The 22,758-nt window shown below is 41.0% G+C and overlaps 1 protein-coding gene across 6 annotated transcripts in view; it reads left to right on the forward strand.

The window, feature by feature from the left end:
* Positions 1-22,758, forward strand: part of USP6NL (USP6 N-terminal like) — a 217,159-nt gene that overhangs the window by 70,342 nt on the left and 124,059 nt on the right. For all 6 annotated transcript variants that reach the window (XM_055427518.2, XM_055427464.2, XM_055427492.2 and 3 more), the window contains one exon: positions 14,649-14,735. In XM_055427518.2, coding sequence (XP_055283493.1) covers positions 14,732-14,735 — 4 coding nt within the window. In that variant the 5' untranslated portion in view covers positions 14,649-14,731. The remainder of the gene's footprint in view (positions 1-14,648; positions 14,736-22,758) is intronic.

Raw genomic sequence — 22,758 nt, forward strand, 5'->3', positions numbered from 1 at the left:
CTGAGGGATTAGAATCTTCCTCAGTTACCCATTGAATTGAAATTGATTTTTAGGTCACAAACCTTTTAGTGCTCGAAAGAGAACTTAAAAATTGTTTCAACTCCTTTATTTTATAATAAGACCATAAATGGACCCATGCTAATCCACGTGCCAAATATATGAGATATTTAGTTTATGAAAGCATTTTTTTTTCCCATGCATAATCCCTTGACTCCCATCTTTTTTAGTACTTTTGTCCTGACTGCGTTCTGTTAGCTGGGACCAGGTTTGTGTCTGTTGCTGTATCTTGAGCCCTTTGAAAAGTTTTACATGTTGCAGAGCTGAATTAGTATCTATTGAATAGATGGATACATACTTGTGTTTAGAATCCAACTAGATGTAAATCCTTAATGTAGGGCCTGGAATCCTGCCTACTGTCCTTTGTAGTTCTCATGGTATCTGCTATAGGGCTTACTATTACAGTTAGTTGTCTGAAATTTTTAACTGAGTTTTGAATTTTATTTTTATTTATTTTTGGCTGTACTGGGTCTTCTTTGCTGTGCATAGGCTTTCTGTAGTTGTAGTGAGCAGGGGTTACTCTCTTTGTTGCTGTGTGTGGGGCTTCTCTTGTTGCAGAGCATGGGCTCTAGAGCCTGTAGACTCAGTAGCTGTGGTGCAGGGGCTTAATTGCCCTGCAGCACATGGAATCTTCCTGGACCAAGGACTGAATCTGGTGTCCCTTGTATTGGTAGCTCAGTTCAGTAGCTCAGTCGTGTCCGCCTCTTTGTGACCCCATGGCCTGCAGCACGCCAGGCTTCCCTGGCTATCACCAACTCCCGGATCTTATTCCAACTCATGTCCGTTGAGTTGGTGATGCCATCCAACCATCTTATCCTCTGTCGTCCCCTTCTCCTCCTACCTTCAATCTTTCCCAGCTCAATGTGAGCGGTGTGCTTAGTCACTCAGTTGTGTTTGACTCTTGCGACCCCATAGACTGTAACCTGCCAGGCTCCTTTGTCCATGGGATTCTCCAGGCAAGAATTTCTCCAGGGGATCTTCCTGACCCAGGAGTCAAACCCAGGTCTCCTGCATTGCAGGCAGACTCTTTACTGACTGAGCTATCAGGGTCTTTTTCAATGAGTCAGTTCTTTGCATCAGGTGGCCAAAGTATTGGAGCTTCAGCTTCAGCATCAGTCCTTCCAATGAATATTTAGGACTGATCTCCTTTAGGATGGACTGGTTGGATCTCCTTGCAGTCTAAGGGACTCTCAAGAGTCTTCTCCAACACCACAGTTCAAAAGCATCAATTCTTCAGCGCTCAGCTTTCTTTATAGTCCAACTCTCACATCCATATGTGACTACTGAAAAAAACATGTATCGGTAGGCAGATTCTTAATCATTGGACCACCAGGGAAGTCCTTAACTGACTTTTAAAATGAAGCCAGACCCCTGAAAATCAGAGATAGTGTAGCCTTCATTTTAGCTTTTATCTGTAGACCTCAGGCCTTATGTATAGTTTTGATAGGATATATTAAATGCAAATATAAGCTCGTTTGGAAAGACCCGCCTGTCTGAGATAGGACAGGAAGCCTTGGGAAGGACATTTGTTTTTCCTAAATACCTAGAAGTTGCCCAGTATAAAGCTACTAGAATTTGATAAGTCCTTCTGGAAACCTAACTTAAATTCTACCTGCAGAAGAGGAAATCAGACCTCATTCTTATCGGTTTCATTAACATACATGTGTAAACAAATCTAGGAAATCGGATGATTTCTCATTTTGCCCATCTCCTTCTCTGATCTTACTAGTAGGAAGTACTTTGTTAATTTAGTGAATGGGCTAAATAAACCTCCTTTTACTCTAGCTGTAGTAGAAGATTGTCTTTACTTCTCTTGAGCAGAGAAAACACAGAAAGCCTTGAAAGTTTAGAATTGTGTTTCGGGGGTATAAATTGCGGAAAGAAGGAATATTCTTTATAGAGAGCTCAGGAATTGTGAAAGTACAGTGGTGAGACCATCCTTGTCAGTGAATGACTTTAATAGTCATCATTCATTGGACTACAGCCCTCCAGGCTCCTCTGCCCATGGAATTTTCCAGGCAAGATTATTGGAGTGGGTTGCCATTTCCTTCTCCAGGGGATCTTCCCGACCCAGGGATCAAACCTGCGACTGTTAGTCTCCTGCCTTGGCAGACAGTTTCTTTACCACTGACGCCACCTGGGAAGCCCACTTTAATATTAACTGAAGTTATTTCTTTATCTGGCATGAGAAGATATTACCCTGGAATGCCCTGACATTTATTTCAACTCATAAACTGTGTACCTGAATTAAGGGAGGTACTAGAATTGCTGGGATGTGAGTTCCATGCAAAAGGGGTCTTTGTTTTGTTTGTGGCTGTGTCTGCAGAGCCTGGAACACTCCCTGGCTTGTAGTATCTGCTCAGTAAATATTTATCAAATGAATAGTAAATTTGTGTATTATCTGTCTTTTAAATTTAAAAATTGAACATTAATCATTTTAAATTTTGGTTTATAAGCATTTGGGGTATTACATTTAAATTGGCTGAGACATCATTTCTGATATTTCTTGTTGGTTATGAGAAGGTTGCACAAAGCACATTGGAGAGCATTCATTCACTTGTCATTAAATCTTTTTGAGATATTTTTTAAGTGGATGCAGGAAACTCCATTCCATGTAAATTAACAACCATTCATTTATTCAGTTCCTTATTATTGCACATTTAAGTTTATAATTTTTTTTGCTGTTACCAATAATGCTTCAAATAAGAAAATTTTCTTAAGCTTTCTCTTGGGATGGCAGTTCAGTACATAGCAATTTAGCAAAACAGGGTCTAGGAATTTCTACTAAAAAATGAACTTGGGTTATACAGCTGTGAAGGTGAGATCAGAATCTCCAGTGATCAGATAGCTGAGCAATGCAGCTCACTGGGAAGAACAGCTTCTTCTGCATCTGGATAAAGGATGATCATCAGCCTCTTCACGTCAGTGCTGTCTGGCATTTTGTAGTGAACCTGGCTATCACTTGTATTTGTCTCTTTATCTTAAAGAGTAAGTGAGTCACTACGACTCTCTCTGCCTCTTAATTATGGCTTAAAGATTATAAATACGTTTACCTCTTTTATACATGTGGCTATATAAATTTCTTTCATAATTTCTGAATTTTGTAGGAAAAGTTTTGCCTTTCATATTAAAATATAAAACATTCTGTTCATACAAAGGACTATATGTAATAAGTGTGTTATATAAGTCTAATAGAATGATGTATATGTGTCCCTTCTCTCAGCTTAAGTGGTACAGTGTTAGCCCTACCCTCTTACATCTCCTCTTGTTTTACTTCTGTCCCCAGAAAACCATTAGCCTCAACTCTGCTTTTTTCTTTTGCTTTTTGAAGCGACTCAGCAGCAGCAGCATAGTTACATTTGTTCATGTATTGTTAATTTTATTTTTGAACTTTATATAAATAGTATCACTTCATGTGTATGTATACATATATGTATTTGTGTATACATACATTTGTTTGCAAACTTATTAAAATTTTTTAGTTAAACCCCCCAATGTAATTTTCATGTAAAGTTAGTGTCTTTGCCTTTTGTATTAGTCATCTTTTGCTGTAATAATGCTATGTAACAAGTCACTGTGAAGCTTCAGTGATGGACACTGACAGACGTTTATTTCTAGCTCATAGGTTTGGCAGTCTCTGCTGGGTGTGGCTGGGTTTAGTTACGTGCTAGGTGTCTCCTCATTCTGGGACCAGCAGAGATTGGGGTGCAGTGTAGGAGTCCAGGAGAACACAGCGCAGTGCTCGTAAAACCTTCAGTTAGAACTGCTGCAGTTCTGCTCACATTCCTATCTGTCATGTCCCCAGGCCCTCAAATCCACGAGGTGGAGCGTATCCCAGGATGACAAGTGATAGAAGGCATATGAACAAAAGATAGTGTCCGCTTCATCTTCCTCCTAAAAAGCAGTATGAGAGACTTGGAATAGTTCCATTCCTGTTATGGTACCTTCCTTCTCGATTCCATGCTGTTTTTGTTCAGTACTTTAGGTTTGTTTGTATTTATAAATCATCATTTTGAAATTATACCGCTAAAATTTGCATTTACCCATTTTTGCAGTTCTCTTTTCTCACCATTCTTTCCTGTATTTCAGACCTCTTTTTTTGACATCATCTTCCATCTTTATGAACTACAGTTTTGGAAGCATCCTTAATGATGATCTGCTTACAGTATATTCCCTCAGTTTATGTCTGAATTTTGTTTATTTTGCCTCTTTTCTTGAAAAAATAGTTTAGCTGAGTTGGTACGTCATTACAGCTTAAAACTTATATTCTCTTGGAACTTTGGAGATACTCTTCTAGTGTCTTCTGGCTTCCATGGTTGCAGTTGATCAATCAGACTCTGATTGTTCCTTTGTAAGCGGTGTGCTTTTGTTTCTGGTTGGTTTTAAGAACTCGTTGTCATCAATGATTTGCAGTTTCACTGTGATATCTCTTGGTATCTGTTTCTTTCTTTTCTTTTTTTTAAAATTTATACCTCTTGGAATTTGCTGAACTTGAATCTGTACATTCACATTAATGTGCAACCATCACCATTCATCTCCAGAACTTCTTTCAGTTCAGTTCAGTTCAGTCGCTCAGTCGTGTCCGACTCTCCGTGACCCCATGAATCACAGCACGCCAGGCCTCCCTGTCCATCACCAACTCCCGGAGTTCACTCAAACTCATGTCCACAGAGTCGATGATGCCATCCAGCCATCTCATTCTCCGTCGTCCCCTTCTCCTCCCGCCCCCAACCTTTCCCAGCAACAGTCTTTTCCAGTGAGTCAACTCGTCGCATGAGGTGGCCAAAGTATTGCAGTTTCAGCTTTAGCATCAGTCCATCCAGCGAACATACAGGATTGATCTCCTTTAGAATGGACTGGTTGGATCTCCTTGCAGTACAAGGGACTCTCAAGAGTCTTCTCCAACACCACAGCTCAAAAGCATCGATTCTTCGGCGATCAGCTTTCTTCACAGTCCAACTCTCACATCCATACATGACCACGGGAAAAACCATTGCCTTGACTAGACGGACCTTGGTTGGCAAAGTAATGTCTCTGCTTTTTAATATACTATCAAGGTTGGTCATAACTTTCCTTCCAAGGAGTGAGCGTCTTTTAATTTCATGGCTGCAATCAGCATCTGCAGTGATTTTGGAGCCCCCAAAAATAAAGTCTGACACTGTTTCCACTGTTTTTCCATCTATTTCCCATGAAGTGATGGGACCAGATGCCATGATCTTTGTTTTCTGAATGTTGAGCTTCAAGCCAACCTTTTCACTCTCCTCTTTCACTTTCATCAAGAGGCTTTTGAGTTCCTCTTCACTTTCTGCCATAAGGGTAGTGTCATCTGCATATCTGAGGTTATTGATATTTCTCCCAGCAATCTTGATTCCAGCTTGTGCTTCTTCCAGCCCAGCGTTCCTCATGATGTACTCTGCATTTAAGTTAAATAAGCAAGGTGACAATATACAACCTTGACGTACACCTTTTCCTATTTGGAACCAGTCTGTTGTTCCATGTCCAGTTCTAACTGTTGCTTCCTGACCTGCATACAGGTTTCTCAAGAGGCAGGTCAGGTGGTCTGGGATTCCCATCTCTTTCAGAATGTTCCACAGTTTATTGTGATCGACACAGTCAAAGGCTTTGGCATAGTCAATGAAGCAGAAGTAGATGTTTTTCTGAAACTCTCTTGCTTTCTCCATGATCCAGCGGATGTTGGCAATTTGATCTCTGGTGCCTCTGCCTTTTCTAAAACCTGCTTGAACATCTGGGAGTTCACGGTTTACATACTGCTGAAGCCTGGCTTGGAGAATTTTGAGCATGACTTTACTAGCGTGTGAGATGAGTGCAATTGTGCGGTAGTTTGAGCATTTTTTGGCATTGCCTTTCTTTGGGATTGGAATGAAGACTGACCTCTTCCAGTCCTGTGGCCACTGCTGAGTTTTCCAAATCTGCTGGCATATTGAGTGCAGCACTTTCACAGCATCATCTTTCAAGACTTGAAATAGCTCAACTGGAATTCCATCACCTCCACTGGCTTTGTTAGTAGTGATGCTTTCTAAGGCCCACTTGACTTCACATTCCAAGATGTCTGGCTCTAGGTCAGTGATCACTAGTTATCGTGACTATCTTGGTCGTGAAGATCTTTTTTGTACAGTTCTTCTGTGTATTCCAGCCACCTCTTCTTAATATCTTCTGCTTCTGTTAGGACCATACCATTTCTGTCCTTTATCGAGCCCATCTTTGCATGAAATGTTCCCTTGGAATCTCTAATTTTCTTGAAGAGGTCTCTTGTTTTTCCTATTCTGTTGTTTTCCTCTATTTCTTTGCATTGATCACTGAGGAAGTCTTTCTTATCTCTCCTTGCTATTCTTTGGAACTCTGCATTCAGATGCTTATATCTTTCCTTTTCTCCTTTGCTTTTTGCCTCTCTTCTTTTCACAGCTATTTGTAAGGCCTCCTCAGACAGCCATTTCGCTCTTTTGCATTTCTTTTCCATGGGGATGGTCTTGGTCCCTGTCTCCTGTACAATGTCACGAACCTCCGTCCAGAGTTCATCAGGCACTCTATCAATCAGATCTAGTCCCTTAAATCTATTTCTCACTTCCACTGTATAATCATAAGGGATTTGGTTGAGGTCATATCTGAATGGTCTAGTGGTTTTCCCTACTTTCTTCAATTTAAGTCTGAATTTCACAATAAGGAGTTCATGATCTGAGCCACAGTCAGCTCCTGGTCTTGTTTTCGCTAACTGTATACAGCTTCTCCATCTTTGGCTGCAAAGAATATAATCAGTCTGATTTCGTTGTTGACCATCTGGTGATGTCCATGTGTAGAGTCTTCTCTTGTGTTGTTGGAAGAGGGTGTTTGCTATGACCAGTGCATTCTCTTGGCAAAACTCTATTAGCCTTTGCCCTGCTTCATTCCGTGCTCCAAGGCCAAATTTGCCTGTTACTCCAGGTGTTTCTTGACTTCCTACTTTTGCATTCCCGTCCCCTATAATGAAAAAGACATCTTTTTTGGGTGTTAGTTCTAAAAGGTCTTGTAGGTCTTCATAGAACCGATTAACTTCGGCTTCTTCAGCATTACTGGTTGGGGCATAGGCCTGGATTACTGTAATATTGAATGGTTTGCCTTGGAAACGAACAGAAATCATTCTGTCATTTTTAAGATTGCATCCAAGTACTGCATTTCGGACTCTTTTGTTGACCATGATGGCTACTCCATTTCTTCTAAGGGATTCCTGCCCACAGTAGTAGATATAATGGTCATCTGAGTTAAATTCACCCATTCCAGTCCATTTTAATTCACTGATTCCTAGAATGTCTATGTTCACTCTTGCCATCTCCTGTTTGACCACTTCCAATTTGCCTTGATTCATGGACCTAACATTCCAGGTTCCTGTGCAATATTGCTCTTTACAGCACCGGACCTTGCTTCTATCACTGGTCACATCCACAACTGGGTATTGGTTTTGCTTTTGCTCCATCCCTGTATTCCTTCTATAGTTATTTCTCCACTTCTTTAATCTTCCCAAAATGAAACTTCACCCATCAAACACTAACTCCTCATTTTCTGCTTCTCCAAACCCCTGGCAGCCATCATTCTACTGTCTGTCTCTGTGGATTTGACTTCTCTGCTGCTGCTAAGTCACTTCAATCGTGTCTGACTCTGTGCCACCCCGTAGACGGCAGCCCATCAGGCTCCGCCGTCCCTGGGATTCTCCAGGCAAGAACACTGGAGTGGGTTGCCACTTCCCTCTCCAATGCATGAAAGTGAAAAGTGAAAGTGAAGTCTCTCAGTGGTGTCTGACTCTTAGCGACCCCATGGATTACAGCCTACCAGGCTCCTCCAATCATGGGATTTTCCAGGCAGGAGTACTGGAGTGGGTTACCATTGCCTTCTCTAGGTCCCTCATATAAGTGGAATTATAGAGTACTTGTCCTATTCTCCGTGGCTGCTGCTCAGTCATGTTTGACTCTTTGAGACCCCATAGACTGTAGCCCAGGAGAAGACAATGGCACCCCACTCTAGTACTCTTGCCTGGAAAATCCCATGGATAGAGGAGCCTGGTAGGCTGCAGTCCATGGGGTCTCTAACAGTCGGACAAGACTGAGTGACTTCACTTTCACTTTTCCTTTCATGCATTGGAGAAGGAAATGGCAACCCACTCCAGTGTTCTTGCCTGGAGAATCCCAGGGACGGGGGAGCCTGGTGGGCTGCCGTCTACGGGGTGGCACAGAGTTGGACACGACTGAAGCGACTTAGCAGCAGCAGCAGCAGACTGTAGCCCGCCAGGCTTCTCTGGCCATGAAATTTTCCTGGCAGGAATACTGGAGTGGGTTGTCATTTCCTACCCAGGAATCTTCCCAACCTAGGGACCAAACCTGTGTCTCTCATGTCTCCTGCATTGGGAGGCGGATTCTTTACCAGCGTGCCACCTAGGAAACCACTTTTACTACTATGACTTGCTTATTTCACTTTGCACAATATCTTCAAGATTAAATCTGATTTTTAGAAAATTATACTTTGTGATGAGATTAAAAATGAAGATCACATCAGCTTTTAGTGGATATTGGGATTTTTTGAGTATTCTCTTTTTAAGAAAAGTTATTGTACAATGAAATAAGTTAATATTAATTTGATCTCTAGGAAGAACACTGTTAGAGACAGTTGTATGTGATCCTGTATGTTGTGATTTATAATTCTGTTAAGTTTTAAGTGACCAAGAGTGACAGGAATTATTTTTAGGTCATGTTTGGTGCCTGCAGTAAAGAAAAGGATATGGTGGAATTTCTTTCCTTTAACTGGAACCTGAGTTCCCTGAATATGGTGTTGTCACAAAAGTTGGAGGAGTCACTTGAAAGTACCCCTGGCTCAAGTTCCTGTAAAATTCGTTGAAAGGCCAGCTTTTGCAGAAGTACCCCAATAATGCCTTTTATGTGAAACTGTGGATTTGAGACAAAGTACTCTTTCCCTCTTAGATGGTGTGAAAAACAACATGTAAGATTCTTCTTTCTCCTTGGTATGTCCAGGCGATAGCATTTACAGGAGGAGAAGGGAAATCTGAAAATGTTATCTTTTGTGCTATTAAACTGCCTCATTGCTGAAAAGAATTTGTAGTCCCCCTACTTGTGCATGAAGGGTTTGCATTTCAAAGCTGTGATTGGCATAAAGAGTCTTGAACACGTGACTTCAGTTATAAGTAATTTAAAAATATGTTTTCTAAGAACTACTCCATGACATTAATTCCAACTTATGCATCGTTGCATATTTGTCAAGTACATTTATCACTTCAGATGGTAAGGTTATAAATTCTGTGTTTATAAGTCTTATTGTCCTGTTTCTTTTGAGGTTACTATTTTTGGTGCTGAGAAAACTTATATCTGAGGAACCTCAGTCCTTAAATAAGTATTTGGCAGTTCATAACTATGGGTAGGAAGGGTGCATGGCTTAGTACAAAATGCTTTGATGTTGCCATTTAGGAATTTTAAATTTAAGATAAGGAACTTTGATATAAAAATGAACAAAGAGAGCAGTCCCTGGGCAGAGAGAGCAGTCCCCACAGGTGTGAGTGAGCTGCACGTGAGCTCCCGGGTCCTCTGAGTGTGTGGTCTACTCTGTGTCACAGGGCGGCGGCCCCAGCTACCCTGTGACACCAGGAAGCCTGGCCCACCTCCTAGTCTCCTGGGTGGGCTCGGTGAAGCACCAGGAAGACAGTGTTTTCATGGTGAGACCCTATTGTCATGTGATTATTTTAGATTTTTCCATACAGCTTCTCATTTTGGGGAGAATAATTGGGTTATCTGGAAAAGGAAATCATTTCATAATATCTAGTCTAGATGCAGGCGAGGCCATGTGGGAAGGGGGCCAGGTGATCATGCAACGCCCCCTGCAGTGATAGGCCACCGCTAATGAGAGCACATGGCCCCTGCTGGTGTCCAGGATTGGGCATCCTTCTTGTAAGTTTATATTGTGTTCGTATATTACATGGCATGTGTAAAGATGAGTTAGAGATGGGGCAAGCATTATTTCTTCAAAAAATGTTTCTTGAACCGTCTGCTTCAGAAGCAGAGGTCCTTACTATTGTGCTGTTTTCTTAATTGACTTAGAAAGTTATCATCCCTTCTTGTGATCCTGAGAGGTAGCTGATCAGCTTATGAAGGCAGCTCCCTGAGCACAAGTGTAAATTTTGTATCGAATCTGATATTATCTGGTTTGTGGAATTTCATACATTAGGTTCAGGGAGACAATTGTGCATCCATGGTAATGTTTAAATGTTCCTTTGTGCCTCATTTTCTTTAAAATATTATCAAAAAAGAAAGTGAAGTCACTCCGTTGTGTCTGCCTCTTTGCGACCCCATGGACTGTAGCATATAAGGCTCCTCCAGCCATGGGATTTTCCAGGCAAGGGTACTGGAGCGGGTTGCCATTTCCTTCTCCAGAGGATCTTCCCGACCCAGGGATCGAACCTGGGTCTCCCACATTGCAGGCAGATGCTTTACCATCTTAGCCACCAGGAAAGCTGTATTATCAAGGGAGGAAGATTTATGATTACATCCTAACAAAGGGTTAACTTTGTATTTATAAATAATACAGGGTGATGCATTAAATTTTACTCAACTGAAAAGAACCAAATACAGAATTTTGTATGTAGTATTTATAAAAGTACACTTTAAAAATATATACAGAAAATTCCTGGAAAGGAGACATGCCACAAATGATTGGGTAGATGTAGTGGCATTGTACTATTGAGATAATTTTTTCTTTCTACTTAGCTGTTTCCAGTTTTTTAAAACAATGAAGACATTACTTTATAATGAAGAAAAGACCCATTATTAGAGAAAGTACAGCAGTAACTTTGGTAATTTTTATTTGATCAGTTCAGTTCAGTTCAGTTCAGTCGCTCAGTCGTGTCCGACTCTCCGCGACCCCATGAATCACAGCACGCCAGGCCTCCCTGTCCATCACCAACTCCCGGAGTACACTCAAACTCATGTCCACAGAGTCGGTGATGCCATCCAGCCATCTCATTCTCCGTCGTCCCCTTCTCCTCCCGCCCCCAACCTTTCCCAGCATCAGAGTCTTTTCCAGTGAGTCAACTCGTCTCATGAGGTGGCCAAAGTATTGGAGTTTCAGCTTTAGCATCAGTCCCTCCAATGAACATCCAGGATTGATCTCCTTTAGAATGGACTGGTTGGATCTCCTTGCAGTATAAGGGACTCTCAAGAGTCTTCTCCAACACCACAGTTCAAAAGCATCGATTCTTCGGCGATCAGCTTTCTTCACAGTCCAACTCTCACATCCATACATGACCACGGGAAAAACCACTGCCTTGACTAGACGGACCTTGGTCGGCAAAGTAATGTCTCTGCTTTTTAATATACTATCAAGGTTGGTCATAACTTTCCTTCCAAGGAGCAAGCGTCTTTTAATTTCATGGCTGCAATCAGCATCTGCAGTGATTTTGGAGCCCAAAAAAACAAAGTCTGACACTGTTTCCACTGTTTTTCCATCTATTTCCCATGAAGTGATGGGACCAGATGCCATGATCTTTGTTTTCTGAATGTTGAGCTTCAAGCCAACCTTTTCACTCTCCTCTTTCACTTTCATCAAGAGGCTTTTGAGTTCCTCTTCACTTTCTGCCATAAGGGTAGTGTCATCTGCATATCTGAGGTTATTGATATTTCTCCCAGCAATCTTGATTCCAGCTTGTGCTTCTTCCAGCCCAGCGTTCCTCATGATGTACTCTGCATATAAGTTAAATAAGCAAGGTGACAATATACAACCTTGACGCACTCCTTTTCCTATTTGGAACCAGTCTGTTGTTCCATGACCGGTTCTAACTGTTGCTTCCTGACCTGCATACAGGTTTCTCAAGAGGCAGGTCAGGTGGTCTGGGATTCCCATCTCTTTCAGAATGTTCCACAGTTTATTGTGATCCACACAGTCAAAGGCTTTGGCATAGTCAATGAAGCAGAAATAGATGTTTTTCTGAAACTCTCTTGCTTTCTCCATGATCCAGCGGATGTTGGCAATTTGATCTCTGGTGCCTCTGCCTTTTCTAAAACCTGCTTGAACATCTGGGAGTTCACGGTTTACATACTGCTGAAGCCTGGCTTGGAGAATTTTGAGCATGACTTTACTAGCGTGTGAGATGAGTGCAATTGTGCGGTAGTTTGAGCATTCTTTGGCATTGCCTTTCTTTGGGATTGGAATGAAGACTGACCTCTTCCAGTCCTGTGGCCACCGCTGAGTTTTCCAAATCTGCTGGCATATTGAGTGCAGCACTTTCACAGCATCATCTTTCAAGACCTGAAATAGCTCAACTGGAATTCCATCACCACCACTAGCTTTGTTCGTAGTGATGCTTTCCAAGGCCCACTTGACTTCACATTCCAAGATGTCTGGCTCTAGGTCAGTGATCACATTATCGTGACTATCTTGGTCGTGAAGATCTTTTTTGTACAGTTCTTCTGTGTATTCCTGCCACCTCTTCTTAATATCTTCTGCTTCTGTTAGGTCCATACCATTTCTGTCCTTTATCGAGCCCATCTTTGCATGAAAAGTTCCCTTGGAATCTCTAATTTTCTTGAAGAGGTCTCTTGTTTTTCCTATTCTGTTGTTTTCCTCTATTTCTTTGCATTGATCACTGAGGAAGTCTTTCTTATCTCTCCTTGCTATTCTTTGGAACTCTGCATTCAGATGCTTATATCTTTCCTTTTCTCCTTTGCTTTTCGCCTCTCTTCTTTTTACAGCTATTTGTAAGGCCTCCTCAGACAGCCATTTCGCTCTTTTGCATTTCTTTTCCATGGGGATGGTCTTGGTCCCTGTCTCCTGTACAATGTCACGAACCTCCGTCCAGAGTTCATCAGGCACTCTATCAATCAGATCTAGTCCCTTAAATCTATTTCTCACTTCCACTGCATAATCATATGGGATTTGATTGAGGTCATATCTGAATGGTCTAGTGGTTTTCCCTACTTTCTTCAATTTAAGTCTGAACTTCGCAATAAGGAGTTCATGATCTGAGCCACAGTCAGCTCCTGGTCTTGTTTTCGCTAACTGTATACAGCTTCTCCATCTTTGGTTGCAAAGAATATAATCAATCTGATTTCGGTGTTGACCATCTGGTGATGTCCATGTGTAGAGTCTTCTCTTGTGTTGTTGGAAGAGGGTGTTTGCTATGACCAGTGCATTCTCTTGACAAAACTCTATTAGCCTTTGCCCTGCTTCATTCCGTGCTCCAAGGCCAAATTTGCCAGTTACTCCAGGTGTTTCTTGACTTCCTACTTTTGCATTCCAGTCCCCTATAATGAAAAGGACATCTTTTTTGGGTGTTAGTTCTAAAAGGTCTTGTAGGTCTTCATAGAACCGATTAACTTCGTCTTCTTCAGCATTACTGGTTGGGGCATAGGCCTGGATTACTGTAATATTGAATGGTTTGCCTTGGAAACGAACAGAAATCATCCTGTCATTTTTAAGATTGCATCCAAGTACTGCATTTCGGACTCTTTTGTTTACCATGATGGCTACTCCATTTCTTCTAAGGGATTCCTGCCCACAGTAGTAGATATAATGGTCATCCGAGTTAAATTCACCCATTCCACTCCATTTTAGTTCACTGATTCCTAGAATGTCGACATTCACTCTTGCCATCTCCTGTTTGACCACTTCCAATTTGCCTTGATTCATGGACCTAACATTCCAGGTTCCTATGCAATATTGCTCTTTACAGCACCGGACCTTGTTTCTATCATTGGTCACATCCACAACTGGGTATTGGTTTTGCTTTTGCTCCATCCCTTTATTCCTTCTATAGTTATTTCTCCACTGAGCTCCAGTAGCATACTGGGCACCTACCGACCTGGGGAATTCCTCATTCAGTATCCTATCATTTTGCCCTTTGTTACTGTTCACGGGGTTCTCAAGGCAAGTATACTGAAGTGGTTTGCCATTCCCTTCTCCAGGGGACCACATTCGGCTGTGGTCCATGTGATTAGATCAGCTAGTTTCCTGTGATTATGATTTCAGTTTGTCTGCCCTCTGGTGCCCCCTAGCAATACCTACCGTCTTATTTCGGTTTCTCTTACCTTGGTCGTGGAAAATCTCTTCACAGCCGCTCCAGCAAAGTGCAGCTGCTGTACCTTACCTTGGACGAGGGGTATCTCCTCAAGGCCCCCCCTCCTGACCTTGAACGCGGAGTAGCTCCTCTCGGCCCTCCTGCGCCCGCGCAGCCACGTATAAATCATTTATGTGCAGTCAAAGTACATTCAGCAGGTGTGATGTGTTTAATTTACCCAAAATGGGGTGCTTTCTTCCTATGACTTTTTTATGTGGCGATGGAGGAGGGAACTGAAGACAATAAGTTTCTGTGGTAACAACTTTATACATATTATTTGCTTTTGAGGTAACTTCTTACAGAAAAAGGAAAATATGAACAGAATCATGATGTTCCAAAGGTTGATTGGTAATTTTTTACATTTAGATGATGTCAGGGTTTTTTTTTTTTAATAGGAAATTTTAATAAGTAAATTATTTTTATTTTCTTTCAGAAAATTTTAAATACTGACCTTTTGAAAATATGATTTCTTTCTCTGTTTTCTTCCCAGGACATGTATTCCTCTGAGAAACACTGGACAGCAGATTTGGGTGTAGCGCCTGATCGGGACCTCATACAGAGACATCTCCAGTCATGGGTAAGTGTCCTAGGTATATTGGAATTATTTCATTTCATCAGTGATTGAATATTCTGGTGTGGCCCAATACCGTGCTTTTGTCTCTATTTAAAGAAGGTGGTACTGTTTGGTGTTTGATTTATTCTAAGAAGTTAGATGTGAGGATCTCTGTGTCATTAGCTTCTTGGCTGGCTTAGTTTACCATCTAAACTTTTCTATTGACTATTCATTGGAAAGTGACTCTTTAGAAATATGAAGAGGGAAGATGGCAATTGACCATAATTAGCAGAGATTTTATTATGTGACATTTAATCATTGGGTAACATGGGTTAATGTTATTTATTTATTTATTTTTTGGGTTAATGTTATTTAATCAAAGATATATCAGTGTCTTTGTATCAAGCAACCAAGTCTGTCTTATAGACTTATTTTTGAAATAGATTTTATCTTCTCACTTGTAAGGGGATAGTATATATAATATTTTCTGTCATTCCTTTTAGAACTAGACTTTTAACTGTTTACTTCTAGAGAGTGAGGAAAGAAGAGTTTATCCTGATTGGGATCCTGCGACAGTTGTGGTGTACTTTTAGAGTATAGCCTTTTTGGTAAGAGAAACTGGGATGAAGTGAATATTTTCTTATTAGAGTATAATAGCACAGAGTTTAAAATTTTTCACATACTGATTATATTTACCTTTATAGGAATACGCTAGCTTTTCTCATCAATTTGAATAAATCGGGCAAAAGTTGATAAGTGAAAATGAACCTGTTGTTATTGTGAGATTTTGAGTACTTTCTACTAAAAGTAATACTGCAAGCTGTGATCTTGGGTTTTGGAGACTTTTCAGTGGGTTACTTTTTTGGTGGTATGCTTTGAATAAATAAGGATAGCTGCCAGATGAGTTCAAATACAGATTAAGAAAGAAGCAGCTTTTGTTATTTCAGCTCCATTCATGTGAAATTTGGTGAGACTGTTTCTCTCTGGTAGAGTGCCAACTCCAGTGAAGATGGTAGTGTGAGTTCATGAACACTAAGAGCATTTTAATTTAAGAAATGCTTACTTTTTTTGAAATTTAAACTTGATTCTCCTTTGTAATCTAGTGATCTAGTAGTGTCACTTATGGATGGCAAGTTCTTTGAGGACAGACAAATACCCAGGAGTCTTTCATTTTTGAATCTTGGAGTCTGACACGGCTGTCCCCCAAAACTCAGAGCCCTGTGAGCCTGAAGGTAGAGGGAGGGGTGGCTTGCTTACTAGGCCTCTGATGATGAGTACTGGGACCACAGACTAATTTTTATTTATTAATTACAATGGTTATACTTCATCTGCAAGATTTTTAATTGGTTCTTTTTTATATCCAGGCATGCTGTGATTCATGGGGTCACGGAGAGTCAGACACGACTGAGCGACTGAACTGAACTGAGTTAATTTCTCATTTCTGTTTGTGTTTAAAATGTTTTCAGTTCTCTTGTTATTTATCTCTTTGAGGGTCTTTAACATGTTTATTTTAAAGTCTTTTTCAGGTCATTCGATTTGTTTTGTCTGCAGTGAATTTATGTTCTGGTTGTTGATATTATTGGTGTCGACATCATGTTCTGTAATTTTGCAGGCACGGGAGTTTTCTTGTGATGGGAGTTTTCTTTTTCCTGTCTCTCTCTCTCTGATTTCCCCTGCTGGTCTATGCCTGGCTTTAAAGTTCCCAGATCAGAATTAAGTCTTGTGTTAGTGGACCAGGCCCTGGCCCTGGTGACGTTGGGGATATCACAGATTGGGTCACTGGGTCAGCTGGCATGAGGTCAGCCGTTTCCTACGCTGTGGCCTCAGTGCAGTTAGCAGAAATCTTTTTCAGTGTAAGCAAGGCAGAGTGCCACCCCAGTGCCTGGTTTTCAGCAAAATGCCTGCTGTTGACCCTAGTTCACGTGGAGCCCTTGTTACCCGATCTGATCAACTCATAGTTAATCTCTGAGAACCCACTGCCTGCCTGCTGTCTTTTCCTGTCTGGGGCCCAGAGCCCAGCAGACCCTCTGGCCTCGCCTAGGCCCACACTGTTCCTGTGAGTTCTGACCCGTGGAGATGTGTAACTTGTTGGGGGCACAGGAAATGCCTTTTCGGTCATTTGTCTTTATATTTCATCAGTGATTTCTCAGTGTTTGTTGTGAAAACGGGGAGCTGCAAAGCATGAACAATGCCATTGGGGCTTTAACCATGGGGTTATCATGAAGTTTCATATCCTTCAGTTCAGTTCAGTTCAGTTCAGTCGCTCAGTCGTGTCCGACTTCATATCCTTACATCACATTAAAAAAAAAGTCAGTTTCTGTTCAGTTCCCTGGATCCTAGAGCTCCTCTCCACCATCCATGCACCCCTTCACTCACTGGGGGAGCCCCGGGGTGCTGCTTCTCCAGAGCACGCTGCCTGCCTCACTCTTGCAGCTGACATCCTCCAGGAAAATCACTGGCCTGTTCACTCCAGTCTTCATCTAATCTGTAAACTCCTTCAGGGTTAAGACTTTTTCCTAGGGCTAAGCATAGTTCCTGGCACTCAGTAGATGCTCAATAAATAGTGCATGGATTTGAGTGTTACTGTGTGATAACTGTTCCACATGTTATTGTTCTTAGGTGAAGTCTGAGCTGCTCCCATGAAGTGTGTGTGTGTGTTAATAGGATAAAGCGTTCCAAGTAGGGGAGCATTGTGAGAAAGGCGTGGAGGTTTGACCACAGGAGGGTGTTACTGAGTGGTTGAACATCCTGGAGTGTAGAGCTGGGGAGGAACTTGTGAGAGGTAAAGCTGGTGTAGACGAAATCAGAGTCCATGGTGTATACATTTCAGGAGGTTTGGACTTAGGTTATAGTGCCCAGCTTAGGAACTGTTGAGGGACCTCAGTGAGGGGGACTACTTAAGATTTCATTCTGGAGAAATTACTCTGACAAAGAGACATTTTTGTTAGATATAAATTAAAAAGACGGGTTACAGGCAGTATTTGCCTTTCCTAGTTTTGTTCTTAGTGTTCAGCTCTTTCCTTGCTCCCTTTGAGTCTCTCTTTCTTGCCAACTTGATTTTCTCTAGTAATGGAAATCATTCTTGAGTGGATGATTGGAATCATAGGTTAGGGAATGTTGTCATGGTCTTTGCTGTGCTGCAGTTTCCAGGGGCTTGCAAGTTTTCATAAAGGTGGGAGGGAACTGAGTAAATCAGTAAATATCTTTTTTGAAAACAATATTGGACAAGATATGGTAAAATATGGTGCAGGTTAAAAAATAGGAAAATATGTCATCATATAGAATTTCCAAACCTATATTTGGGTGAGATTGTTGGGTAACTAGAAATTTTGTCAGTGTTTCTCTAGAGATTACAAGAAAGATCGGGTACTTGTATATACCTCTGTAGCATTTCCTAACCCTTCCCATGTCATGAACCATGTAGGACGTTGGTAGTGGTTGTACGGCATGTGGGATAAAGTGATGGAGATGTTGGGGTCTTGGAGGCAGCCAGCTCTGACACCTCAGGCCAGGCCCAGAGATCTGTTTCTCTGTACATCCTGACACATGAATTGGGATGCCCCACTGTAAGACCTGAAGAATTTATTAGACGCTTTAAGATGTTTTTCGGCTTTTAGTCTAGATTTTTGTATATTCTGTCAAGTTCTGAGGCTGAATATGTATCTTGTGAAATATGTTGTGCTGCTATGATGTGCATTTCATTGTGAATTGTTAGCTTTGTTACAATTGACAAAAAGCCTTTTGATTTTTCAGTACTTAAATTAGTCTTCATTTCTATATGTGCCATATGTAGCTATGTTTAGCATTTACCAGATTAAACATTTTATCAGATGGTGTCAAAGATGAAATAAAGCTGTTATATTTAAAGTCTGGCTGTAATTTAAAATGGATTTTTTAGATCTTTGATGGAGATTGTAACAGTAAGAGTAGTTTGTGTAAAGAGCAGTGCTTAATAATTTCTAGATGATTTTGATTAAATGTTTTTTAAAAAAGCCAGAAAAGCAACAAAACCCAAAAGTGATAATTTAGGGTACTACTTATTTTTCTTTTCCCAAGTTTTAAGTTAAAAAGATAAAGTTTATCCAGTCTATTTAAATTTTTTAAATATTTACTTCTGCATTTATTTCACTTTATTTGGAAAAGTTTTGCTCTGTAAGTAATTACATGACATGTTTCCTAAGAGAGTCTTTTTGGATGTTGACTGGGCAATCCAGGAATGAATCTATTGTGTTGGGAGTGTTTGATTCTACCCTTTGGCCTAAATGGTGGAGTGAGTTTTTTGAGTCACTTCTGAATATTAAATATTTCTCTTTTATCTGAAGAAAAAGTAATGGTGGTGAATAATTTGAGATGTAGTGTATTTGTGTCTTTCTAGTAAGAGAAACAAATATCATCATTCATTGGAGCACAGACTGAGAGACAGTGCTGAAGTGAAGAACACTTAGTTTAACATTCATTAGAGCAGATAATTGGAGAAGGCAATGGCAAGCCACTCCAGTACTCTTGCCTAGAAAATCCCATGGATGGAGGAGCCTGGTAGGCTGCAGTCCGTGGGGTCTCTAAGGGTCGGACACGACTGAGCGGCTTCACTTTCACTTTTCACTTTCACACGTTGGAGAAGGAAATGGCAACCCACTCCAGTGTTCTTGCCTGGAGAATCCCAGGGACGGGGGAGCCTGGTGGGCTTCCGTCTGTGGGGTCACACAGAGTTGGACACGACTGAAGTGACTTAGCAGCAGAGCAGATAATGCTGTAACTGTTGAGTAGATTGCTAAACCCCTGAGTGGTAGCATAAAGATTCTTCTGAGTTTTATTAAGTAGAAAAATCATGCAGCAAGTAAGATAAGACTTTTCTTAAGTATTGTCTTCTCTCTACAACAGTCGGAGAAGGCAATGGCAAGCCACTCCAGTACTCTTGCCTAGAAAATCGCATGGACGGGGGAGCCTGGTGGGCTGCAGTCCATAGGGTCGCTACTAGTCGGACACGACTGAGCAACTTCACTTTCACTTTTCACTTTCACACATTGGAGAAGGAAATGGCAACCCACTCCAGTGTTCTTGCCTGGAGAATCCCAGGGATGGCGGAGCCTGGTCGGCTGCCATCTATGGGGTCGCACAGAGTTGGACACGACCGAAGCAACTTAGCTACAACAGTAGTCTGTCTGGATATATGTCCTATCTTATGGAATAGCTGTGTACCACAGAAGGTAAAGAAAAGAAAATTTAAGTTGAACTGCATTTTAAATACTGACATGTCTGCATTTAACAAAATCTTGAGAGAAATCTCTTTGAAAAGGATGCTGATTTCGGAAAATAGGATTTGATTTTTGCAGTTTCTTGAATCCAGTTTATTTGAACTGATGTGGTGGTTTGAAAAGTTCATACATAAGCTTATCTAAAATGAATTTCTATATGAAAATATTACAGGTGTGACTTTTAGTATTTTTCATTTATCAAAAGATAAGTAAAATAGACATTTTCTATTAAAGGAATTGGAGCCTGTGAATGTATATGATGGATGTCATTGTATAGTTTGTCCTCTTATTTCTCAGATGTGTGAAATTTGTATTAAAATTTCTCTAGCCTCTGTCTTTCTCCCTCAAAACTGATCTAAAATGGTATTTTGATGTTACCCTTTTTTCCCCCTTTTTTGGAGATAGAAAAGTGATTATGAAATAATTCTTCCTAGCCTCTCTAAAACCTTGGGCTGAGAGGCTCAAGAATAGAGTGAAAAGATTTCCCCAGGTTCCCTTACCACCTTCCCCGATTCCCATTTTAAGCACTGAGCCATAGTTAGTTTTTTAAAACAGGAAATGTTGCATATGTTTCTGTCATGATTGTGGTCCAGAAGTTAGGAAGCCAAATGGGATTGGATACTTCTTTCTTTTTTTCATTTATTCGAATTCATCAATTTATGGCTGTGCCTGTTCTTTGTTTTGCACAGGGTTTTCTCTGGTGGGGGCCACTCTTCGTTGCAGTGTGTGGGCTTCTCATTGTGGTGGCTTCTCATTGTGGAGCACAGGCTCTAGGGCACGTGACCTTCATGGTTCCCGGACTCTGGGGCACAGGCTCAGTAGTTGTGGCGCACAGGCTTAGTTGCTCTGCGACTTGTGGCGTCTTCTAGACCAGGGATCAAGCGTGTGTCTCCTGTGTTGGCAGGTGCATTCCTTACCTCTGAGCCACCAGGGAAGCCTGTGAACACTTCTTACATGAGTTATCTCTTATTCAGGTTCAGAGATGGTGGTCGTTGTCTGGGCAGATGGTAGTAGAGTGCTGTTTCCCCCTAAGTTCAGAAGCTGGCTTCTGCTGGCATTACCCAGGCACCCCTGGAGCTCTGACAATTTTCTTTGCACTTGCACATTTGGAGCAGTCAGGTGTAAACAATGGAATGCAGAAATGTTACAGTTAAACACTGATGTGCACTCGCATATATCTTATATTGTGGGGCATTTGGAATCGCAATGCCTTCTAAAAAGTGCCATTGCCTGTTTTGGATTCTAGAAGAATGGGATAGAATGGAGTTTATTGGATTCATGGTGAAAGCTTTTAACCCTGTAAAGTACTGTGTTTGATCTCACTGGTTAACCTTGTTATGTTCTAGTAAATGCAAAGTAGAACAAAATACGTTTGCTTGACTATAACTTAAAAAAATTCGAAAAGCAAAAGCGTATTAAGTGTTTTGTAAATAGTTGATCTTTTCTATTTTCCCTTAATGACTTTCTGCTATTTCCTTACGTGATATGTTGATATAGCTCAAGTGGGAAGTGTTATGTATCAGGAAAGGAGGAACTAGGTATCATCAGTGTTGGAAGAACTCTACAAACTTGTTTGTGACAATTATGGCACAACAAAATTTGAATTTCCAACTTGCTTGAATTTATTGAGCTGCATTCTCATGGACAGTAATGACCTGTAGGTTTTCAGAGCTGTCCTTATTTTTTTCTGTTTAACTGTGTTATCTGTTCTCAGCAGGTGAAATTCTACTCCTCCTTTCCACCTGGTCCAACTTTATTTTTCCCATGGGATCAATTCTGTATTTTTAAGTATCTGAATGTGTATTATTAAAAAATACATGTTACTGATTTTGGAACCATTTGAGAATAGGTTGCATATATCATGCTCCATTTTGTGTTTCAGTAAGTAGTCCTGAAGAGGAAGGCTCTCTTAAGGTGACTACAGTAAAACTAATTTAATAGGTTGTATTTATCTGGTCTACAGACCACACCTCATTGTTTACAGTTTCCCCAGTGATTCTGCCCCTCCAGTGCAGGGTCCAGCTGAGTGTCATTCACACCTTGTGTTTAGTGTCTGGTGTCTTTAGTCTCCTCTAATCTGGAAGATTCCTCAGATGTTCTTTATCTCACATGATGTTCTACAAGAATGCAGGCCAGTTCTTTCACAGAGTGTCCCTCAGGTTAGGACTGTCTGAGGCTCCTCTGCCGGGATCCACCCTGGCCTGTGTGACAGGTTTGGGGGCATTCCTTCAGGAAGTCTTCTGGAAGGGACAGGGGGACTGTGTAGTGATTGCTCCATTTCCTTCCCATTTGGTTCTTTCACAGAAAAATTTCCCATTTCTTCTTTAATTGAAATAGAGTTCAAATCTCTTCTGTAAGAACAGGATTTATCATTCTGCTTTGCAGGTTTCTGTTTTGCTTAATTATGACGGTTTCGAAAAATGGCAATAAAATATTTTCTAGAATGTGAGATGACCTTGAAAGGAGCCAACATTTGGCTTGTATGAAGAGAAATTCCTTTCTGTATGATTTCTGTTTTGAATTGGATTGACAGAAATCTCAAGATGCTCTTGAACAGGTACTGTGAAGATATCAGGTAGAGCAGTGTTGAATTTAGTGGTTTTTTTTTAATAACAGTAAACCAGCTGCAGCTCTTCATCTATTAATTGAATTTGCTTCACTAAAGATTAGCTTTTCCCATAACCTGGTGCTTCTTTGTCCTAATAAATTTTCTTTAGCTAAAATAGAATAAATGAACGTATCAAGGCTCCGATTCCCATTCGGTTTTAGAGATTTATGGGTTCTATTAAATT

This window comes from Moschus berezovskii, chromosome 15 (genome assembly GCF_049115385.1).
Source record: "Moschus berezovskii isolate FMDL1 chromosome 15, NW_MosBer_1.0, whole genome shotgun sequence".
Taxonomy (NCBI): domain Eukaryota; kingdom Metazoa; phylum Chordata; class Mammalia; order Artiodactyla; family Moschidae; genus Moschus; species Moschus berezovskii.